This window comes from Lacerta agilis, chromosome 14 (genome assembly GCF_009819535.1).
Source record: "Lacerta agilis isolate rLacAgi1 chromosome 14, rLacAgi1.pri, whole genome shotgun sequence".
NCBI classification, from domain to species: domain Eukaryota; kingdom Metazoa; phylum Chordata; class Lepidosauria; order Squamata; family Lacertidae; genus Lacerta; species Lacerta agilis.
In genome coordinates, this window is record NC_046325.1 from 2,253,600 (window position 1) to 2,277,673 (window position 24,074).

The window sequence follows — 24,074 nt, forward strand, 5'->3', positions numbered from 1 at the left end:
CCAAATATTGTGGGACGACTTCAGCCCCTGCTGAAGGCTAATAGTGAGGAATGACGGGAACTGTGTTCTTACAACACTGAGAAAGCCACAGGTTCTCCAGCCCTGGTCTGCTGTCCGTGTGCTGTTGTACCTTGAATAAAACTTTAATAAGATCAGGCTGATGATCAGAAGTTAAATACAAAGCTTTCTGATACAAACTTGTTAGTGCCTTTGTTGCAGACAACAGCATAGTCTATGTTTGTGTGAATGAGTGACTTGAATTATTCCTCCCAACTGTGGTAGCTGTGTGTGTGTTGTACATTTTATCAGTCTCCGTACAACCATGCTTCTAGCATTTATGATATCGGTAAAACAGGAGGACACTCAGTTAGATCCAAAACCAGATTTTAATAGAGATTTGCTGAATTGTAATTATAAACAGTTTGGGGGAGATGTTGTACATCTTTAAACACAGACAAGAGCTTTTGTAAACTTCCAAATGGGTGGAAAACAACTCCTAAATTTTGATTACCATTTCACCTGGTTTCTCTTTTGCACTAAGTTCTAAAAGAGTCAATCAGATTTATTAAAGGGTGAATTTACTTTCCTTGTCATGTTTATAGCTGTGATTCCAGTTGCCTGTTTAACCAAGGAACGGGAAAGGGGAATTTTCACAGCCCTGTTTAAAAACAAGCTGTCACAAACTTCCTAGGTGGATTAAACTCAAGAATCAAAGCTGCAAGAACCTTTTCCCCACATCCTCTGCTATGCTTAGTTGTCTACTTTCCATCAGTGCTCTCAAACTCACGACTATCTGTAGTAAGATCTAGCAGCTGTCCCCAACCTGGTGCCCTCCAGATATTCTGTCTGGGGTTGATGGGAGTTGTAGTCCACAACACCTAGAAGGCACCAGGCTGGGTGGGGAAGGCTTATCTAGATGAATAAATTACCCACCCTTTACACTTGAGGTCAGGACACACCTCTTTCTGAAAGGCTACTCTTCAAACAAGACCAAGGAAAAGTCATCAGAAGAGTAATTCTTCTCCTCAGCAAAGACAGCCATCTCCTGGCTGCCGAAGGTTTCATCTTCTTCTTTCTCCTGGGCCACGGCTTCACTTGACTCCTCAAGACCCACAACACCCCTGTTCAACATCAGTTCAGTTTCTGTCACTGGGGAGACATCAGCCTTGCTCATACTGTCTTTCTGGCTTGGATAACTGGAGAGCACTAAGGGAGGGCTGCTGCTGTGTCTGCAAGAGCTGAGCTGCTCAGCTTTGGCACTCTTAGCCCATGGCGCAGCGAATGAGCTCTTAGAACCTTGAGAGGAACACAAAAACCAGTGAAGAGCTCCCCAAAGAGTTATCCTGCATGAGGAGAACAATATCCTCTCCTGCGACTAAGGGCGTAGAACAACCCGCTTGCCAGAGCAAAACAGTCCCTTCTACCGCCTTCCTTTGCTGGGTGCTAAATAGAATGTCAGACAAGTATTGAACTAATAACAAAAAGGCTTCACAACTTGGGATTTCATTCCCAGTTGTGCTTTTGGGCTCACATAGCAGCAAACTTTATAGGTTTCTCACATACAGAGCAAGGTGCTCTCTCTTACCTTTTTGAGCATCCCAACGTGCCTTCGTTTGGACAGATCCTTTCGGCACAGCAGCAGCTTTGGGGTCTGCTGTTTCTTTCCTGCTCCTCTTTGCCGAAAGTGGGGTAACTTCAGTTGATGACTTGCTTTTTTTTGCTCCTGTGTGAACAAGTTGTATATATGCTACTTTCCTTCTTCTTTTTGATGGATTTAAGGTTAACCTGGGGCCCCTCCAGATATCCTTTTTATTGAGTATGCATCAAGCTTTGTGCTCATGGTGTTATGGGGCGGTTACAAATCAGCAGACTTTCAATGCTGCTTGTGCCTGCAGAAGTTTCAGGGAGGTCACACTACTCAAGGTACCGGCAGGTATGTGCCTGACTACATGCCCTATGGATCTCTGCTTTTCAGGGCAGGTGGAAACAAGCTGTGGGGGCTTGATCGGGTGGGTCCAAGATGTAGTGAATGTTTCACTGTGCGAGGGAGAGGTGCCTGCTCCTTTAAAGGGGGTGGCAGTGCTGCCACTACTAAAGAAGCTGGTTACGGACCCAATTAACAACTATCACTTGGTCACAAATATCCCCTTTTTAGGGAAGGCGATAGAGAGGGTTGTGGCGGAACAAGTGCAAACATTCCTGGATGAGACTGATCACCTCTATCCATCCCAGTCTGGGTTCAGGACCGAATCAGCCTTGGTTGCCCTGATGGATGACCTTTATTTATAGAGAAAAGAACAGGGAGAGTGCAACCCTGCTCCTTCTGCTCAATCTCTCAGCAGTTTTTGATACCATTAACCATGGTATCCTTCTGGGCTGACTCTGCGGGATGGGAACTGGTGGCACTGTGCCACAGTGCCTCTCTTCCTACCCTGCAGGATCATGTCCCAAGTAGAGAGAATACTCTTTAGGGCTCCTGGTGCTTACCCTGTGAAGTGCCAAAGGGCACCTCTTTCCCCCCAATGCTACACAACACCTATTTGAAGCCACGGGGAGTAGGCATTAGGACGCGTGGTGCAAGGTGTCATCTGTATACTGATGGTACTGAGCTCAATTTCTCCATTACATCTGAGTCAGGAGACGCTGTGCAAGCCCTGGACTGGTGCCTGGATGCAGTGGTGGACTGGATGCGGGCCAAGAAGCTGACCTTGACACTTAGAAATAGGGGGGCCTTATGGGTGGATGGCTCCTGTGTCCAGTGTAAAGGTCAACTGCCTGTTCTAGACAGGGTAGCACTCCCACCGAAGGATCTGGTTTGCAGCTTGGAGGTATTCCTGAATCCATCTTTGTGATTAGAGGCCCAAGTGACCTCCGTGGCTAGGAGTGCCTTCCACCAGTTTCTGTTGGTATGCCAGCTGCAACCACTCCTGGACTAGGAAAGCCTGACCCCTGGAGTTCATGCACTGATAACCCCAAAGACGTGATTACTGCAACATGTTTTACATGGGGCTGCCCTTCTATATGGTCCAGAACAGCCTTTCTTAACCTTGGGTCCCCAGTTGTTGTTGGACTACAACTCCCACCATCCCTAGCTAGCAGGACCAGTGGTCAGGGAAGATGGGAGTTGTAGTACAACATCTAGGGACCCAAGGTTGAGAAAGGCTGGTCCAGAAAATGCAGCTAGTGCAGAAAACCGTAATACAGTGGTACCTTGGTTTAAGAACAGTCCGGTTTAAGAACGATTTGGTTTACAAACCCGGAAATAGTGTCCCAGTTTGAGAACTTCACCTCAGTCTAAGAACGGAATCCGAACTGTGGAAGGGCACAGGCGGCGGGAGGCCTCATTGGGGAAAGTGTGCCTCGGTTTAAGAACAATTTTGGTTTAAGAACGGACTTCCGGAATGGATTAAGTTCGTAAACTGAGGTACCACTGTATTTAAACGGGCCTTTCAAATCTCAGATTCTTTGCCAACCAGCTTTTACTGATGTGCCTGACATTTTAAAATTTACTGCAGTGTTGTGTTTTCAGGTTGTATATCACCTTGTGATTTGTATATCTCTCTCTCTCTTTCTTTTTACAAAAGTGCAAGTTTCTAAATATTTGCATACATAAATAAATAGTAAACACAAATGTTCCGGGGTGGCTGTTGCCCTGCTTTTGTTTTACTGTAGCACAAAAGTTGCCCCTACAGATGGGAACAACATGGTAGCATTGGGGAAGCACAGCAGAACTATTAATAAAGTCTTGATTGCATCAATGATATGTTGCAGAATACACCCTGCCCCCCCCAAAAAAAACCACACACCAAGTTGATCCTGTCAGTAGCCTATGCTAGCTTGCACTCACAGTTATGGCACATAGCTTAAAAGAGAAGAGAGGCCTGAGGTTGAGGTTGCTAGGGAGGGTGATTGGTCAAAACCTCACCTTTTATGTTGGTTTTCTTTTTGAAATCTCCATCAGATTTCATCACTGGTGTCTCAGGCAGAAGCTAGGAGAGAGATACTATTTGTTAATGTTAACAGAGAGAACATGATGGACCTACTAAAACTTCACTAGACCAATAACATCTACCTTCCTCGCAATGGACTGTTAGGAAAACATATGAAGGGGGCTTCTGCAGCAGCCAGATTGTTAAAAGCGGGGAGATGCCCAAACATTTCTAAAAGTGCAAAGACTGAACCAACCTTTTCTTGGCTCTTGTTTGACGTTGATACATTTTTCTTCCCACCCCTTGGTTCTCGAATCCTCTTGGCAGGAGGCTTACAGGTAATGTGTACATTATCTATGATGCAAAAAGGAACAAAGAGTGCAGGGTGAGGGACGGGGTCTGTCTTTCAGCTTGTCTGACAATATTCTGACTTCTGACCCCATCCTGCATGTTAAGGTACCTTTCAAGTCTCTGTTGTTTTTAGGTGACTCTCTCCCGCTGAATCGGCTATAGAATCCAAATATCCTTATTCTCTCCTAGTGCGGTGAAAGAGAAAAGTAGGTGTTATAGTACTGATATACTTCAATTGGTACCCAATTTCTAATTGGAGAGAAAGGCTGGGGCTCCCAGCTGCCTTGCCTTTTGCCCTGGAGGTCAGTTGCCCCAGCTCCAAAAATATGGCAACTCAGAGGATAGGCTATCTCTGCATGGACTCAGAAGCACTCTCGTCTTATGCCACAGATTCCAAACCACAGCCTTGGAATTATAAACTAGCCCTGCTCAACTAGAAGCCCCAGTTGGCTTAAGCTAGGATTTTCTTCCCCACACATAATATATTCATGGCTAGGACCCAAACCTATGGATTCAAGTTACAAGAAAGGAGATTACAACTAAACTTTAGGAAAAACTGTATGACAGTGGAACAGACTCCCATGAGGGTGGTGGACTCTCCTTCCTTGGAGGTTTTGAAGCAGTGTTGGATGGCCATCTGACACATATGATCTAGCTGAGATTCCTGCATTGCAGGGGGTTGGACTAGATGACCCTTGGGGTACCCTTCCAACTATACAGTTCTATGATTCTATGCATTTGAGTGCACGGATTTCCTCCTTGCTATTGGATCTGGGTTGGACTGGGTTAAGAACATGCATGTAGATTAGTAATCTAGACCCAGGGCAAAACTATCAGCCCCTGCTGTATACTGGTTTTATCCAAGGAGAAGGGATGCAAAACCAACAGTGGAGCTAGACAACTTCCTCATTTAACAGCAGCAGTTCATCTTGTGTGGCCGCACACTTTATACCATGACAGATTTTAGGTGAGGAAAGAAAAGGCTCGTAAGGGGATTCTAAAAGTTAAAACGAAACAAAAAAAAATTGTGCAATCAGTGTATTGCGCTTCCTCCACTCATTCAAAATGGGATTCACAGAATACACTATCGTGCAACACCCACAGATGTGAATGGGGAGCTGTGCATTAGCGCAAGGGCTTGCTAGGCTGCTATTCAGCTGCTGCAAGTTGCTAGTGATGATAGAAAATGAAATGAAATAACGAAAGGAAGTCCTCTCCCCTTGTTGTTCCCCCACACAAACATTAGTCACAGGGAACATAAAATGACTAATTAAGGAGCAATGTATCAAGAATCCCACAACAGAAAACAATGACAGGCCAAAGCTGGAAGGGAGAAGTTTTTTAATTCTTTTTTTTTTTAAATCAGTGGCTCTAAAGACCCACAATAACCTTTTATTTCAGACAGGATGGTGCTGAAATCTGAGTGAGCTCCAGCTGCTCACTCACTTGCCTCCAAGGTTCCCAATGGGTCCTGCTGCCTAGTAGGTGGAGGTTAGAGGGCAACACCAGGGAAGATCAAGTATGATGGCAGGAAATGCATCCTTAAGAATCTCATGTTATTTCAATTTCTGTTAAAGACTAGAATGGGATTTTCCATTGCAAGAATGTTTTGTAAGTTGCTTTGATAGCTCTTCTTGGCTGTAAAGTGGGCTATTCTAAATCAGTAGGATTTCCATTTCATTCCATACAAAAATTGCTACACAGATCATGTCTGAGAAAATACAGGAGAACACAGAAGATATTGGGCTCCAATGATCTGCCAATAACATCCTCTAGACTCTCTGCAAAAAGTGTGAAAGCAAAGGATGCAATTATTCCAGAGACAAATCAACCTAGGTACATTGGGTGGGGTGGTTCATGAAGCCTGCCTGTGTCACACCTGAATGCTTAATTGCTCTGCTTCGTTTGCCATCTTCACAGCAGCTTCAAAATCTCTCTTGTCACCTTTGTTCTTTAGCTTGTCCTCAAAAAGAAAATACAGAACATAGCTATAATTTAAGAAGTGAGGAGAGACTGTGTGTGGATGCTGCTTCTTAACATCAATGGGGTGTGTGCTAAACACTTGGCCCATGTGTGGTTTACCTCCCCAGAGTCTGTCCCTCCCAAAGCTTTTCTCCTCTATGCATGGGAAAGGTGGCTGCAGGGAAGTAAGAAACAGATGAGGGGGAAATTCTGCATTCCTTATCCGCATGCCACTTTTGCTCCTCTTTCTACATGTCTGGGGCAAATCTGAGTTTCAATACACAGATCTGCAGCTACCGCACCTAAATTGACCCTCCTAGAGCTACAATTCCCAAGGTGCCTTGGGGGAAGTCATGATAGCTGGACAGCTCTGAAATTAATCCAAGTTCATTGTGCAGCTGGGGCCTAATGAGGCAACTGTATTTCCAAATTGCAGGGCTGGATTGCAGATGGAGGGAATGGGGGACGGGGACAAAGTTCTCCTCTGATCTTAAGATTAAGAAGCTTGCAGAAATCACACACATACACACCAGCTTTGCCAGCAGATTTTGGCAGCTTGCAGACAACCTGTTTATTGAGCACTCATTTTGATTTGTTTGCAGGGAGGATATACAATGTCGTATCAAGCAACTGTTATCACATAATTTCCAGTGCATTTTCCTGTCTTTTTCCTTACTGCATAATATCTGCTTCTTCTTTTTTTGAGGGGGAATCAGGTTTGTTGCACAAGAGTGCCCATTCCACTTTAATCATGCAAAGCAAAGTACCATACTTCACACAGCACATAATTAAACTATGGAACTCCCTCCTACAGGAGGCAGGGATGGCCACCAACTTGGGTGGCTTTAAAAGAGGATCAGACAAATTTATGAAGGAGAGGACTATGTTGATGGTTACAAACCATGATGGTTATGCTTTGCCCCCACATTGGAGGCAGCAATGTTGCTGGAAACCACAGGAGGGGAAGAGGGCTCTTGTGCTAGAATCTTGTTTGTGGGTTTCCCATGGGTACATCCGACTGACCACTGCGAGAACAGGATGCCGGATTGGATGGGCCATAATGCCTTGATCCAGAAGGCTCTTCTTATGTTCTTATGCCTGAATGCGACTGTTCTGGATCCCACCCGCAAAAGAGCAAGCATTGGGAAGTCTTCACTTTCCCCAGCTATTGTTTGTAACTTCCTCCAGATCCTGCTCCCTTTCAAAAGGCACCTCCTATTCACTGGACCCTCTTAGAACCCACAACCTCATGGAGACTGGGACACCTTATTTTGTGAACAAGCCACCATTAGCAAAAAGCCCTACTTACCACAACATTTCCCTTCACATAAGATTCCTCAAAGTTCCTCAGCATGGAGGCAGAGATCCAAGCCCGGGTCACAGAGCTGCCAAAGAAGGTCACATGGTACTTGCACTGAAATGGGAATTGAAACAGAGAGCATGTCAGTTGTGGTGGGTGGCCATGCTTGTGAGAGACAGCGTGTGAACACATCTCGGATAAGGTCTAATGTGGGTAAGAACCTTTCACCTGGAGCTGAGATGTGATTGCCTTAGGGATAAAGTCAGATTTATCCCCACCGACAATGCAAGCACAATATAAAATAAATATACATAATACTTAACAGGAAGTGAATCCGCCTGAGAAGAGAACAGGAAGTACTCTCCAATGTCTGGATCAGCCTCTATAATCCCAGGCCACCTATAAACACATGGTTGGAAAAGAGCAAAAGACACTGTAGTGAAGATACCGCCAGGCCAATCCTAGCTTCTGCTAGCTGCTAACAGAGGACTGGGAAATATTTTGAAGTCCTGTTAAAAAAAGCAAACAACTTCTTCATATGGCCCATTTGGCCCCAAAATACCTTTTGAAGACCTCAAATGCCAATTTGTTCATCTTTTAACTAACAAATGTTACTATTAAAACCAGCCTCCTTTAGAAGGACCGGGGTTTTTTTTTGTTTGGTTTTTTTTTGTTTTTACCTTTTGCCCTTCTGCGAGGACCAGAAGACAAGATATGCAATACCAATTTTTGTCCAGAAGTAAATTGGTGGAAAGGTATTTTGAATGCTTAAAATGTTAAGCATACAGATGATTGTATATTATAGAAGAACAAGCCTTGCAAGGGAATAATCAGCATGGCTTCTGCAGAGGGAAGCCATTCAGTTTCCACACAGAACTTGCCTGAGGAAGAGCAGAGGTTCGTTTCCTTAGCATCCATTGCATCCCTATGTGTGGACCCACTACTGTGCATGCACTGAAAGCAATGGTCTGAACCGGGAGTTTGCTGTTCTCATAGAGGCTCTCATGGAGGTGTGGGATCAGGGCTCTAAGCTGCATGCAGAGGCCTCCCACATCTCTTGCACCTCCAATGCAAGGAAAGTGGTGAATCTGGGCATACAGATGTCATGGAGGAGGCAGGACTAGCAAGTACATGCCTTCTCTCTCATCACACCTGCAAAGGGCTAGTGTCAACAAAAGGAGATGCATATAGTGACCTCATACAGTGGTTGCTTCTGCAGTAGTCTGTCTCTCTACAATTGTCATCCTTTGCTCACATACTTTTTATGGAGCAGTCAGTTGTTGCATACCAGGATTTTTCTATGTTGCTTTCCTTTGTTTTCTCAGACATGGTCTGTGGTGCTGCATATTGTTTTTGCAATAAAACATCGTTGTAGTGTCTCCCTGACCTGTGTGGGTCAAGTGCTATTGAGGCTTTTCAGGGATTCTGTGCCTTTAATTAAATGCTTCCTGTTTGCAAGTTCAGCCTGTTTTATTGCTTCCTGATTAGTAAGGGGTTAGTGATGAATAGCCTATTAATTGCCTCCTCTCAATAGCCTTTCTTAATTGCTCCAATGCTAGTTTCTGGTAGGGAGTGGGGAGACTTTGATTACCCAGCTCCATTGGTTTTTCTTTTGATACTGAGGAAAACAAAAAAAAGGCAATTCCAGGAGCAATTAGTGGTTAGATTGTCAGGCTGCTTTTTATTTATTTTAAGCATTTATAAATCCACTTTCTAGGCAAAAAGGCTCCCAATGTTGCTTGCAAAAACCAGCAGTAAATCCTAAAAAAGACATGATGCATGAGGAAAACTGAATGGGATGGAGGAAGGCTACAACTGGCAGGACCTGGATTCAAATCACCACTTAGTCATTGGGTGACCTTAGGCCAATCACAATGTCTCAGTCTAACCTACCTTACAGGGTTGTTGTGAGGATAGCACAAATAGTACTCATTAATGGTTCCTCATCATCCTGGAAAAAAGTGACAAGTGGGGTGCCGCAGGGGTCTGTCCTGGGCCTGTTGTTGTTTAACATCTTTATAAATGACTTGGATGAAGGACTTGAGGGGCTGCTCATCAAATTTGCAGATGACACCAAACTGGGAGGGGTAGCTAATGTGGCAGAAGAGAGAATCAGAATTCAAAATGACCTTAACAGATTAGAGAACTGGGCGCTAGCTAACAAATGAATTTCAATAGGGACAAATGTAAGGTTCTGCACTTAGGCAGGAAGAACCAGATGCACAAATATAGGATGGGGGACACCTGGCTTACTAGCAGTACATTTGAAAAGGATCTAGGGGTCTTGGTGGACCACAAGCTCAACATGAGGCAAGAATGTGATGCAGCAGCATAAAAAGCTAATGCTATTATAGGCTGCATCAACAGAAGTACAGTGTCCAGATCAAGGGAAGTAATAGTACCATTCTATTCTGCCTTAGTCAGACCACACTTGGAATACTGTGTCCAGTTCTGGGCACCACGATTTAAGAAGGATGTTGACACGCTGGAACGCATGCAGCGGAGGGCAACCAAGATGATAAAGGATCTGGAAACTAAGCCTTATAAGGAATGTTTGAAGGAACTGAGTAAGTATAGCCTGAAAAAGAGGAGACTGAGGAGATATGAAAGCCATCTTCAAATATCTTAAGGGTTGTCACATGGAGGAGGGAGCATGCTTCTTTTTTCCTGCTCTGGAGGGTAGGACTCGAACCAATGGCTTCAAGTTGCAAGAAAAGAGATTCCAACTAAACATTCGAAAAAACTTTCTGACAGTAAGAACTGTTCAGCAGTGGAACAGACTCCCATGAGAGGTAGTGGACTCTCCTTCCTTGTAGGTTTTTAAACAGAGGTTGGATGACCCTCTGTCATGGATGCTTTAGCTGAGATTCCTGCATCGCAGGGGGTTGAACTAGATGAAACTTGGGGTCCCTTCCAACTCTAAGATTCTATGATTCTATAAAGCCTGGAGATGCGGTGGGCATCTAAGTAAAGCTGTGTTTCTGGGGAGCTCCCCTTTCTGCGGCAAAGAGGCCCCATTCTTGGCCAGTTTTTCTGTCAAAAGACTGCAGCTGCTGTACTGGCAAGGGTGCTAAGAAAGATTGGCTATTTTGGCTAAGTCTTTCAAGGAGGGTCAGCAGCTGAAAAAACTGCAGGGATCAAGATACATAGAACGGAGGTTTTTAAGGAGATGAGATTTAAGTACAGCAGAGCAAAACTGGGGTTTTCACTCTGAAAGACTTGGGCAGGTGTATTTTTGCCTTGGTGTGTGGGGGTGTTGGTTAACTAGTGCTGGGACTGTTGTTTTGTGCTCCAAGCCTGATGATAAGTTGGCACTGGAAAACTGGTTTGTTTAGCACGGTGTAGTGCGCTGCCCACACAATCAATACTTTCTTGCCATTGCATTGCATGATATCCTGAAGCCCATTTTTTAAAAAATAAAGCCTGCTGTGTTTATGGCTCCCACTTTCTAATTTGGCACTCTCATTTGTTTCAACGGGACTTGCATCCCTGTAACACATGTTGAGGATCTCTGCCTATGTTAAGGGCAAAGGGGGACCTTATCATCATCATCATCATCATCATCATCATTATTTCAATTTATATACCATTATTTACTGAAAGTTCTCAGGGCAGTGTACAATAGTAATAATAATAATAATATTTATTATTTGTACCCCACACATCTGGCTGGATTTCCCCAGCCACTCTGGGCGGCTTCCAACAAAAATCAAATACATTAAAATATCACACATTAAAAGCTTCCCTAAACAACAACATTAGAAACACTTTACAAAACATCCAATGATAAAAACATAGTAAAAAGTATGATTGATTGTTGTGGGATGGGTGCTGCTGCTCATCTGTGCAGGTGTCTCCCAGCATCCACATAACTTCATCAGCATCAAAATGCCAGCCAATATTTCCTCCCTCTTAATCCACAGAAAATCAAATGTTATAAAACAGCCTGTTTGCAGTATCTGAGGCTGAATACACACTATGCCTTTAAAATACATCTGAAGCACATTTCCCCCACTCAAAGAATTCTGGGCACTGTAGTTTGTTAAAGGGTGCTGTCGGGAACTGTAACTCTGTGAAGGGAAAAGCACAGTGCCCAGAATTCTCTAAGGGAAATAACGTGCTTTGAATGTGCTCCAAAGGTGCAGTGTGTACGCAGCCTCTATGACTCATTTGTGATATCAGACCTCTGTCTAGAAGCACCCGAGAGTTGTGTGTTCCTTCCCTACCATGGGTATCCATATTGCTTGGCCCACACGATTGACCCAGGAATATAAACAGCATAGACCACCTCATTTTCAGACCCTGACCATGTTTCCTCTGGAATGCTGCAGCTGTTGTGCTCGAGATCTGCAACGGAAAATAAATACCCCGCTGAAAAGAATCTGGGAAGTCTGTGTAATTGAAATAAATGCATTTTCTCTGCCCCTCCCCCTTTTCACCTCTCCCTCCCCTTTACCGAATACAAGCCCCTTTGGGGCAGGGACCCTTCCTTTTGTACTGCTGCATAAGGTACAATACATAGTGACAGCAGCAAAACAAAATAACTCATAGAGAAGGCACCAAAAGCAACCCATTGCAGTGACTGGAAGAGGTTCTAGACTCCCACAAGACGCCTTCATTTTGAAAGGGTAGATTTTACAATGGTCAAGAGCATATGATGATGGTGATGCCTTATAATCTCATGTTCATTGGGCCACCTGGGTCAGACTGATACTCCAGTCTTCCCAAACCTGGTGCCTTCCAAATGTTGGGGCTGGAACTCTTTATCAGCCCAGGGCTGATGGGAGCTATAGTCCAAGTCTGGTCTATTCTGACTGGCAGCAGCCCTCTAATCATCTCACCTGATTTATGGACTACAACTTTCCGGACTACTGACCATGCTGGCTGGGACTGATGGGAGCTGGAGTTTAAAAACATCTGGAGAGCCACAGGTTGCCCAGGCAGACAGGGGTTCTGAAGGACACCGAGCAGTCACAATTTTCATATTTAACTGAGGGAAGGAGAGGCCACCAAACGTCTGTCAGCCCCTGCAGGAAAAGGCTTGCCTTTCCCTTCTGTTTTACCTGGGTTCTGGCTACACGTCCAGTCCTCAGACAGAACCGATGGGTCTATGTCACTGCTAAGCCGCCTCCACTTCTCACAGGTTGGATAAGAGCACTGGACCCATGCCATGCACCAGCCTAGAGTGATGAAAGGGGGGAAATCATGAAACAGCGGACTTCAGCTTTATGGAACATGCTTGGAGCTGCACAAGGTGGACGTGCAGGTGGAATAGATGAGCATCACTCAGGCTAACTCTAAGTGTATGGATACTTCTGTTAGAGGGGATTAAAGCAATCTGTCTTAATGTGAATTGTACCCATGTTATGGGCTACCATGTGAAGATATGTGTTCCTATCTTCTGAGGAGACTGGGGCTTTCAACTCTTCAGATGTGGTTGTTCCTTGGGGCTTCCACAAGCCAAGGTTTTCAGGGATTCTGAAATGCAGGATGCTTCAGCTGTGCCCAAGATAACCACAGAAGAGTAAGCGACACAATTCCACTTGCTGCAATGTACAGCTCCTAATTAAAGCCACTCCAAAGCATCAGCAATGATTTTACAGCCCATTTAGACAATGGCACTTCCTTCTCATGTGCCTTGGGTGGTAAGCCTGTCCTTGCTGAACACCAGTCAAAACATTCACCTGCTCATTGTTGAATGTGATAGATGCCATCACCTGCCAACAATGTATTTTTCCCATGTGCACAGAACAATAACAACAAAAATGCAAATAGCCAGAAGGGCTGGATATTAAAGAAAACTGAAGGAGGGTGGAGAGAGAGAGAAAGAAAGAAAGAAAGAAAGAAAGCTGGTATGATGTTAAAGCCACAATGACAAATTGCATACTTTGTGGCTGCAACACCATGCCAAATTCTCTCTCACACACACCCGCCCCCGCTGTTTTCCTCAACATCCAGCCCGATGGGTGTTTAAGTTCTGGAGAACTTAAAAGTGCTCATGCTTTTCTGACATTTTGGTTGGTCCTAATACAATGATTGTCCTACTTTGGATTTCGTTTCTCCTGTGGACCAATATCTATGCTTTCCCCCCTCTATACATAGGATAGGCAACCTCCATGTAAAATAATAAATTGACTCAAATCTGACATCCAAGACAGCAACAACTCAGAAACCAGTGGGAGAGAGGTCCTGCATCTCCCGAGGCAGCCTGCATCTGTCCAAAATATCATTATTCAACAAAGGACCTTGAAAGGAGGACTTCATGACGAAACTGCTGAACTAGAAATCAGGAGAATGGCTTCCTCTCCCACTACAGGTGGTAAAATAACCTCACAAAGTGATCATTGGGCTAATGTCACCTATTAGCACTGCTGTTGTGAATGGCGTTCGCTGTGCTCATCTTACCTGCATTTACAGTTGGCTTAAAAGCATTGTCACAGAGCCTCTTATATTCCACAGCCCTCTGGACCACTGTCTACACCCCCCTCCCCACCCTCCAATACTCCCAACTGTATGCGTCTGCCAATTTCATGCAGGTGAAGTCTAGCCCAAGAAAGAAAGCTACTGCCGTCATAGTTTTTATGGTGCCACAATACCCTTGGTAGTTTCCCCATAATTAATGGAATATCTAAAAGCAGCAGCTCTGCAGCCTCCTTTGTACGTGTTCTGTGATGCAATGCACTTCATTTTATTATTTTTAAGCAGTGGGCCACTCAGCTCACTTTCTTGTTCTTACAGCAAGTTATTTAAGGTTGCATCAATCCCCGCCAAATGTCCAGGGCTTTCCCCTGTGGACTGTGCTCAAAAAAAGCAGGAGCGCTGCAGCCCACCAGAGCTCCGAAGCCAGCCTGGCCGATCTGCCTTCAATCCCCCATCCCCATTTGTTCACCATCCTCCCTAAAAACCCTCTGGAGCAGCAGGAAGGGTTCAGCTCACTGCAGCCACTTCCTCCTCTGTCTGCCTCCTCCTTCTCCTGCATTTCCTCTTGGTCAACGCGGATGTGGGCGTTGCCCTGAACTTTCTTCTTGGGTGCACCTTTCCGGTTTTCCTTACGCCCTCCATTGTCTCCTCCTGATTTCTCATCTGCCAGGAGACAAAGAGAAACAAGTTGTTATGCATGCCCGTGTTTGCCTCTTTGCAAAAACACCAGGAGAGCGGTGGTGGGGTGGCAGCAGTGGAGCTGGTGACTGTGGGGAGGAAACTATGAGCTGCCTGGCAGTCAACAGCAGCAACTTGTTTTGAAACACTGGAAAGAATGTGGATCTCTGCCCTACACAGGGCTTGTGGCCCCTCTCCCTAGGGCTGCACTGGTGCTGCGATACTTCTCTTTGCCAGGCTTCCCACCCACCCTGACATGTTCGGCTCATGGCCAATGGCACTTGCTGCTCCCATCTTGCACAGCCCCCATTCATTTCAACTAAGGTTTATCCCTGGTGTGTTTTGCTCAGTGTTTGTTCATGCAAGAGACTTAGGCTATGTACACATTAGGGTTTTAAAACATAGCAAGGTAGTTTCTGCCACTGTGGTTCAAATCGCATTTGCACATTGCTGTGTACACCAAAGAGAGGGCAAGGGTGTCTTCACCTGATGCACATTACCTGTTTGGTTTTTCCATGCCTGCATTGCCTCCCCCCAAAACTCCTATTCACAAAACTGTCATCTGAGCATGCTCAGTGGCTGACTCAAGCATACACACCTCAGCTTAACTGCAAAATGAACGTGGCTTTCCTTTTCAAATCGGATGGAAGATAGTTTGAACAACAGTGTTTCTCAAGAAACCACAGGATATGAATTGTGCCAAAGCCGTGTGTACATAGTTTCAAACACTAGCAGTGGGAGCGTACTAGAGCCAGAGTAAATAGTAATATGTACATAAGCTTACTTTTCTCCTGTCTGTCCTTATTCACAGAATGTGTTCTGTGTTTCTTTTTTTTAAGCAGATGCCGCTTCTGATCCATTTCTGAAACAATCACCTCACTTTTCTTTCCAAAGGCAACGTCCTCCACAGCTGGAGAGACCCCCAAAGCCTCCCTGAAGAAAAGAGCACAAGCACACAATTGGGGCCTACTTCAGTAGGGTGGAATAATGAAAACTACAGTAGTCTGCTTGGGGACATTGATACAAGTTGCACTGGTATGTTTCCAGCAGGGGTGAGCAAATCTCAGTTTCTCATTTCTCCAGTGGGAAGATCAGTTGTCCATATTTCTGTGAATTTTTTAAGTGCTCATGAAAAGTCATCAGCATTTTAGTGCTCATTTTTTCCTAATATACTCATGCTTGTATAAAATTTTGACCAATAATTTTGCAGACCAATTTTCCCTAACTGTAATACCTTTTACAGGTAAGTAGCCGTGTTGGTCTGCCATAGTCAAAACAAAATAAAAAATAAAAAATTCCTTCCAGTAGCACCTTAGAGACCAACTAAGTTTGTTCTTGGTATGAGCTTTCGTGTGCATGCACACTTCTTCAGATACCTTTGTATGCTATTTACACTAACATGCACACATGTTTATGCACACTTTAACCTACTATGTACATTTTTGAACGCATTACTTGGCTTGAAGAACTGTACTTCAAAATTCAGAGAAATGTGAATTTTGAGGGGTAGCTGGGGCATTGTTCTCATAGTGTTTCAGAAAGGGCAAATTAGGTTCATCTCTAAATGAGAAATGAGTTTGGATGTCTCCCCCATCCCTAGAGGAAGGAACCATGTTGCTCACCACCACTGCTATGGACTTGGGAAGGCTGTAGCATAACATGCTTCAGCCTCCTGGATCATTCCCCAAAATTTGTACAGTAGCTAAATAAATAAACATGGAGATCAGTGCATTCTCCTCATCCAAGGGGAAGTGATGCTGTGTGAAGGTTTCCCTGAACTTTACATCACTCACAAGAAACATAAGGGACCTTCTTTCAGCCCCAAAGTTTGCTTTTTAAGAGAATAAGTTTCTCTTCCCCTGCCACTGTTTCTCGCCTCCAATTGTCTACCCTGTGTATCTAAAAGGCACGTTTAGCTACAGCCTCCTGATGCAGCCAGGAAGTTGCTTTGGGCAGAGAAAAGATGTGTGCAGAAAGGGTTAAGTGCCACGTCCCTTCTGCAGAAGACACACCTCTTAACCTTGGCCAGAGCCATGGCTGGGGTTTGCCCTGGTGACCCCTGCAGAGGGGTGACTTTGAGGCTCCCAGCTTGTATGCATGTGTATGCAAATGCGTGTGCAGTTGTGTGTGTGCCAAACAGCGTCTTTGACCCTGCTGAAAGAAAGCCTAGTTTCACCCCTGTCTTGGTCTCTGTGACATGAGATACATATTTTCAAGACTTACCCTAATCCTGTGACCTTAATTGGTTTGAAACTGTTTTTAACTGAATTTTAAATTGCTCTGGAACCTTATGGTAAAGGTAAGGTAAGAAACCAAAGTCCTATTGGAGGTGTTCTTTAACAATATTCTAAGGAGGGCGCCTGGAAACACCAACTAAACTCTGTTACATAGATATTTCCTGTACTTGGGCACCACCCTGAGGCCAAAGCGTGATTTTCACATGCCTGGAGATTCCTGTGTTGCTTTTCTAAGTAATATTGCCCAGGTAGGCAGTGTTGGGGCTTTTTTTACGCAACTGAGGCTTAAATCAGCTTTCACTTTCATTGGTTTGCAAACGTGAATGAAAATCCCACACTGATAGCAGCAATTTCTTTCACATTATGTCCTTCAATAGATAACATTCACACACAACTTACACAGAACACTCCCATAAATTGAAATAGGCCGTTTGAGGGAGTATCAGAGCAAGTTTAGCAATTCACAATATAAAACTGCTGGTAGAGATCTATGATTTTTTTATTAATTTAGGTCAGCCTTCCTGGTGCCCTCCAGATGGTTTGGACTACAACTCCAAATAGCTGTACTGGCTGGGGCTGGTGTGCCCTCATGGGAACACAACACCAAGATTTGTTTACTGCCTCCTTCATATTTCTTCCCTCTGGCAAGAGATAATTTTCCTTGTCCTCTTAATAAAACCATACCATCCAAGCTTTCAGATTTACCTGTGATGTTACAAGGCGCTCATTATCATTCCTATGTCGCTTTTTAGCTGGAAAATCGCCACACATTTCTTGTCTAATTCATACTGACTAACTAAAGTTCCCAGCTATATTTTTTTCTAGCAGGGGCCCTACACCTTTCACAGTAGCACAACAAAGCAGGCAACCCTTTTCCTCCATCACCAGAGCTGCATGTTGTGAACTGCTCTACCTGCTGAATTCCTGTTTGTCACATATCTGCTAAAGACATAGGAGGGAAAAGGCTCAACAAACCTGCTTTACAATGTCAGGTACATAAATCTGTTAGCCTTTGTTACTGCGCCATATGAAAGATAGGAGGAATACAGGCCTGGGAGAGAAGTTAATCTGATGTGTCCACCCAATCTTTAGGGCAGGAATGGGGAACGTCAGGTTTAGAAGTCAAGTGCAGCACTATGGGCCTTTCTGTCTGGCTCTTGGAACATTCCCCAGGCCACACACCCCTCACCGGCCCCACTTTGCACCCTCCTTGAGTGCTTGTGCTTGGCTGGAATGTGTTCCTGACCACTGATAATGCCCTTTGCTTGCCTGGATGGAGGATAGAGAAGAGTGTGAGAGTATGTGTAGAAACTAGCCTACTGTACAAAAGTAAAATCTGCATCCATTGCTCTGCCTGCTTTTGCCTCTGGCACTGTCCACCACTGTCAGGTACCCACCCCTACCCCCCACCCCGGCTGCAGTAGGTTCTCTAAGAGGCAATGTGGCGCTTGGGTTGAAAAAGGTTCCCTGGGTCCTGCTTTAAGGTCTCCTTGCTCCTTGGTTTGTGGTCAGTTCCTTCCCTGCAGTAGTGAAGCACAAGCCCACAATGTTCAAGGTGCAAATTACAGAAATTGTTTTTGAGGAACAGCTTAGGAATGCCTCTGGGATCGCGAAGAGTGCTCTGCCTTCAGCAGCGAGGCCGAATATGCAGCCATACAACTCACCTTCCCAGATCTTGTGTCTCAGTAGGCTTTGCCGAAATTGTTCTCTTCACAGAGTCTTCTGGAAATAAAATAGCAATACAGCTTTAAATAGCTAGGCCCTGAAGGATTATGAGTTCATAAAATAGTTTGATGTTGGCTTGAGCGATAATCACTGCCAGCTCCCAAACATTATCTTCAAAAGTTGACAGGCTTCCAAAGTTTCAGCCATTAACAGAGCTTCTCAGATGTAAGTCTGACTGAATTCAAGGGGGTTACTTCCAGGTAAGTAGGAATATGATTGCAACTGTAGTGGCACAACTCATGGCAGACTTTATGGCACAAGGCAAAGCAAGTACCCCAAGAGTTTAAGCAGCATCTAGTTGCGGGAACCAAGTGGGGCAAGCCAGTTTCAGCTCTCTAGCCTCCTACATTCCTGCTTTAACTCAATGTTACCGGTATGTTGCCGCTGTGGGGAGGGGTCATTCAGAGGGCCTTTGGGGAGACTACAATACTCCTTGTCCCGTGTTCCATGTTTGCCCCTCAAGGGAACCATACAATAAAACCAACTGAAATTAAAGACCAAGTGTTTGTGTGTGAGGTGCGTCAGATTTTAGTGGCCATGTCTATGTTACAGCAACATCTTTCTGCCCTTGTGTCTCTCCCTCACCCCAACCAGCATACCCATACACTCCTGCAAAGGCTTCTGAAGCGCACTCTGGACAATCTCCTCGAACTGTGCATCGGTGAGGCCACCTTCTTCCTGCCAAAAGATGAGCAAATGTAGCAACAATACCACACCCTGCATAGTACGGTAAGCATAGGCCCCTGGCTAGCATTGGCAGAGGGGCTGCTTTTAAAACAGCTTTGAAACTTCGGCTGGTCCAAAATGCGGCAGCCAGGCTTTTATTTGGTCCTCAATGGTCAGAACGTTTTTGTCTCTGGATTCATTCTAGTTCTTTATTACTGCTCTGTTTTCAAGGTCGTTTGCTAGTGTAAAGGTTTAAACCAAGGGTCATTTATGCATCTTATACATAGCTGCGGTCACTATAAAATAGTCTTATGCATAGCTGCAGTCAATATAAAATACCCATTCCACCAAAGAAAAACTGCCAGTTCTCGGAAACCCCCTCTGAAAAAAGCATGAGGCAGAACACTGACATACACACACCAAATAAAAAATAAAAAGCAGGCAACACTAAAACAAAACAAGCAACCCCCCCAACAAACAAACAAAAACAAAGCAACCCCCTCAAAAAAACAAAGAAAGAAAAATATAGGCAAAATACCCACAAATGCAAACTGCTTAGAGACTTGCTTACAATCAAGTAGAATAAAACTTTTGTGAATGAATAAATGTATTATTTTTGGTTGGACTAGATGACCCTTGCGGAAGGTACATTCCAGCACAACATTTCTGTGATTAAATGTGAGGCCCAGAAACATTCTGGGGGAAGGGCAGGTCGTCTATGTGCCTGCTCTTTATTTTCAAGCCCAGCCCAACCCATGGTGGTTAAAAAACATGTTTCTTTAAAAAAACAATGTCTGAGGGCACCATGGCACCATGTTGGGAATCCCTATCCTAAATGGTCTTCTACCCAGTTATCACATGGACCACCTGCTCCCAGGTCAACCTGCTTTGCAGGCTCTGCTTCCCAGGAAATGAGCACGAGGGACCTGGCTAGGGCTTTGGAATTACTTCCCTGTTGTGGTCATTCACCTGGCCCTCCCTCCATTGTCTTCCAGACAGAAATCGAAAACATTTTTAGTCAAACCAGTTTTTAATCACTAGCTTTAGCCCTGTTTTTTAATTATTTTAGTTGAACATTTTAAATAGTTTTTAATGTGTCTTAATATTTAATATTTAAACTAATAAGAACAGATACTACACTTGATCTTGGTGGAAGAATAGTAAGCAAGCACCTGATGGTCATAACCACAGCACTCTTCCGTTCCAGAAATACGGAGCTGCAAAATGAGGCCTGTATAATGAGATTCCTTCAGTGCAAGATTTAGCACCTCCCCTCAGAGAGGTTTAGCTTGTTTCCTGCGGGAAAAGTTTTCATAGAATCACAGAATCTCAGAGCTGGAAGGCATCCCAAGGGCCATCTAGTCCAGCCCCCTGCAATGCAGGAATTTATCTAATTGTTTCCCACAGCACCGCTTGCTCATTGCCTGAAGTTATTTCCACACATTTTAATTCACATCTGGGTGGTGCTCTTGCCTTTTAGGAGTACAGCTTAAGGCCTGCTGAAGAGGCGCTATTGAACTTCGGAAGAAATTTGCATAAAAAATAAGGTTAGCAAGGCCCATGCTTAATAATTGCCAAAGAAAATCATAACCTCTGGCAAGCTATTCCCCAATTGAAAAAAAGGAGAGGGGAGGAATATAAATTTCATGTGGGCTTTAAACTAAGGCTGAATCTACATTGATCTCTAAAAACACTATTAAAAACAACGTTAAATATTGTTATATATCGCTCAATGTATTTTTCCATTGCCAGCAGCTCACAGCTCACAGCTCCCACTGGTGTCAAATTTTTATAGCTCATTTTTAATGTTATAACCAACCAGTGTAGATTAGTCCTAAGTCTACACCTCCTCAGAGAAAGGGATGCCTCTGTTGTTGACTGTAAACACCACATTTCCCAAGTTTTCTCAACAGCAGAAAACTCTGAGCTAGGAAAAAGGTCCCTGAAACAGTGTGTCTCTAACATACGTTGATTACATCCTAGCAACACAAAGTATAATCACGGTGCCCTAGCGGTACAGAGGTAAATGTGACTCATTCATAGCTTAGTCCGAGCCAAAATTTAACAAGCTTTCAACCATTGCCAGGGATCAGCCCTGGGGTGTGTGGAAGAATAAAGATGAGGGTGCTTCTGAACATATGCAGGGTGTCTTTCCCTCAATCATGGCAGACCCTCTATCCCAGGCATAGGCAACCTTTGGCCCTCCAGATGTTTTGGCCTACAACTCCCATGATCCCTAGCTAACAGAACCAGTGGTCAGGAATGATGGGAATTGTAGTCCAAAACATCTGGAGGGCCGAAGGTTGCCTATGCCTGCTCTATCCACAGGCCAAACAACCCTCAATTTAAGTATCCTCTGAAAAAGAGAAGGGCAAAACCTTTAGTGGTTTTTGTGGGATGGGATGTTAACTATTTTAAAATATGCTTTTTAGCATATTTTACCAATAGCTTCCAAGCAGAGAGCTCTGAAGATTCGACTTGGAAAAATCCTCCCTTGAGGGAGCAAACCTATATAATAAATAGCGGTATATAAATTCAATAAATAATGATAATCATTTGCATTTCTACTGCCTACATTTCTGGCCATGCCTGGATCCTTCTTGCAGTCTTCTTCCTTTACAGTCCTAGCAGTAGGGCTCCCTTCCTTCCTCTTATCTTGAGCTTTCGGTGTTTTGATGGGCTTGGCTGCAATTCTGTCACGTGGGGCATGGACATGGTGCAGAGGAGCAGGAATGCCTTTAGTTTCAGCACCTTCCTGTTTGCCCTGGTGCTCTAGAAGTTCCCCTTTTGCAAAGAGCTCGTGAGATTTAGCTACTGGGGGAGCAAACGTTCTTTTGGGCACTTTCCCAGGTTCTGAAATTGCAGAAAACACATCACATTGTTTAGCACATAATAACATATGGCTAGTAACATAGTAACATCACAGAAGGCATTTTGCTGCCTGAGACAGAAAATCCAAGGCCTTCCTCAACCTGTCAGTCTCCAGCTGTGCAGGCTGGAGCTGATGGGAGTTGGTGTCAAAAACATCTGGAAGGCACTGCTCAAGCCTTCTAAATCCTGTTCTAGACTTTCCCCCAAAAAAAGTTAATTACTGCTGCCATCCTTTTATTTTAATGCTCCAGAATATAAGCACTCCTCCCAGCAAAGCATGGGAAAGCTGTGCTGTGAGTTCATACTCCCTCTCAAAGCCGAGAATAACCTTTGTCAATCTCATTCCCCTGCTTTTGACAAGAGTTAAATTGACAGTTTTCGGCTTTGGCATTATTTGGGAAACAAAAACGCAATTGTAACTGGAAAACACAATCTCCTTCTCTCTAGTGCTTAAGTGCACATCTAGTGACAGTGGTGGCAACGGGCACATGTTGTTGCTGCTGCTGCCACCGCCACCACTACACACACACACACACACACATACACACACACACTTTTCTTTCCCTCCCTTGGAAGGATAAAATGGAGCAGTCTTTGCAATTTCTTTAAGAGCTTGCACAAAGTGGTGGTGGTAAAGAGCTAGGGGGGTTGCTCTTTGTAGCACTGTGTGGAGCAGCAGCAGGAGCAGGAGCAGATCCTTACTTGCACCTGAGAAACACGCCCACACCACAAAGTACTTCCTTTAAAATATAGTAAATAAATAGAGCACACACTGATCTTACCGCCTTTATTGTTCTGACTTGTCATTATGTATCAGCAGTGTGTCTATGGAGGTGTGTGTTTTTCGTCTAACTTAAGGAAAGAGAGAGGAGGGGAAGGAAGAGAAAGCAATAAAAATATATGATTAGCTGTTTTTCATTTTTCTTTTTAAAAGTTATTATGTTCTTTGAGAAGATAGAAGACGGGGAACGGCCCCAGGATTTCCCTGCATTTCCTAAATCCTACCTTCAGATAGGAATCCTAACTGCGTAATCTAACCACAATTAAAATCCATGAGAGCTGTTCTCAATGCAGAGTCAAAGCATTATTTACAGGTGTGTGTGGGTGTGGGTGTAGTTCAATATTAATTTGGAATTAAACAGTGTGATCTTGGAATGTTCTGTCAAATGTAAATTGGACCTTATAGCTTTCCTCCCTAGGCACAACTGATTTAAAAAAAAAAATTTAGAGAGGATCTATGCTGTTAATAATGATGGGTATGTTCTACCTCCACTATCTAAGGATACCTCTGAATGCCCATTGCTGAGATTCACAAGTAGAAAACACAACTGTGTTCAAATCCTGCTTGCAAGTTTCCCATAACGGGCACCTGTCTGGCCACTGTGAGAACAGGATGCTGGACTAGATGGACCTTCGGCCTGATCCAGCATTCATTATTGCACTGCACAGCAAGCAAAAACCAATTGGTAAGGTATTCAGATTCACTGCAGAAGTACCACCTGTTGATTTCTGCCTATTGTGAAAAAGGCAGAGACCATGGGCATAGCCAGGGGGTGGGGGGCAGCTGCCCCCCTAAATCAATAAAAATACATGGCTAACTGAGGTTCTGCCCACCCCCCAAAAAAATCCTGGCTATGCCCATGGCAGAGACCCCTCTTCTCATAAAAAGCTGGCAGCCCTCTGTGGAGGTATGGAATCATGAGGTCTAAATTATATCAGAGGGAGCATTCACAAAACCAGAACTCTTTGACACTGGGTTAATTAATCTGGATAATACAGTAAATTCCTCCCCCCCCCCTAACATTTTCTGTTTTGCATTAAGGTTATTGTTAAGGCTTGATTACTGTTAAGGTTACGCAACCAGGGTTTAGTTGACAAATGGCCTCTCTCCATTAAAAAGGTGCCAATGCTGCCTCGTTCCTGTCAAAAAAATAT

General features: G+C 44.3%; 1 protein-coding gene across 4 annotated transcripts; it reads right to left on the minus strand.

Annotated features, from left to right (window-relative positions):
* Positions 1 to 372: 372 nt before the first annotated feature.
* On the minus strand, positions 373 to 22,991 carry ZCWPW1 (zinc finger CW-type and PWWP domain containing 1). 4 transcript variants are annotated; one of them, XM_033170314.1, is made up of 17 exons: positions 22,922 to 22,991; positions 21,844 to 22,121; positions 19,202 to 19,280; positions 18,542 to 18,599; positions 15,425 to 15,573; positions 14,479 to 14,625; positions 12,606 to 12,722; positions 11,769 to 11,889; positions 7,866 to 7,941; positions 7,552 to 7,656; positions 6,160 to 6,243; positions 4,390 to 4,465; positions 4,186 to 4,283; positions 3,926 to 3,989; positions 3,681 to 3,686; positions 1,586 to 1,719; positions 1,156 to 1,296 (listed from the first exon to the last, which is right to left on the minus strand). In XM_033170314.1, exons 1-17 carry the CDS (start codon positions 22,944 to 22,946, stop codon positions 1,207 to 1,209), a joined length of 1,707 nt encoding a protein of 568 aa, XP_033026205.1. In that variant the 5' UTR covers positions 22,947 to 22,991; the 3' UTR covers positions 1,156 to 1,206. The 4 variants fall into 4 exon arrangements, with proteins under 4 accessions (XP_033026204.1, XP_033026203.1, XP_033026205.1 ...); XM_033170313.1 differs by lacking the exon at positions 3,681 to 3,686 and having other exon boundaries at positions 373 to 1,296; positions 1,586 to 1,723; positions 18,542 to 18,596; XM_033170312.1 differs by lacking the exon at positions 3,681 to 3,686 and having other exon boundaries at positions 373 to 1,296; positions 1,586 to 1,723.
* Between the last annotated feature and the right edge of the window lie 1,083 nt (positions 22,992 to 24,074).

Coding starts and splice junctions, on each gene's coding strand:
- ZCWPW1 (XM_033170312.1), bottom strand. CDS start 22,946: ATGACAAGTCAGAACAATAAAGGCG. Junction 14,626..15,424: donor TAAGGACAGACAGGAGAAAA/GTAAGCTTATGT, acceptor GTCTCCTGGCAG/ATGAGAAATCAGGAGGAGAC. Junction 11,890..12,605: donor GACGTGTAGCCAGAACCCAG/GTAAAACAGAAG, acceptor TTTCCGTTGCAG/ATCTCGAGCACAACAGCTGC.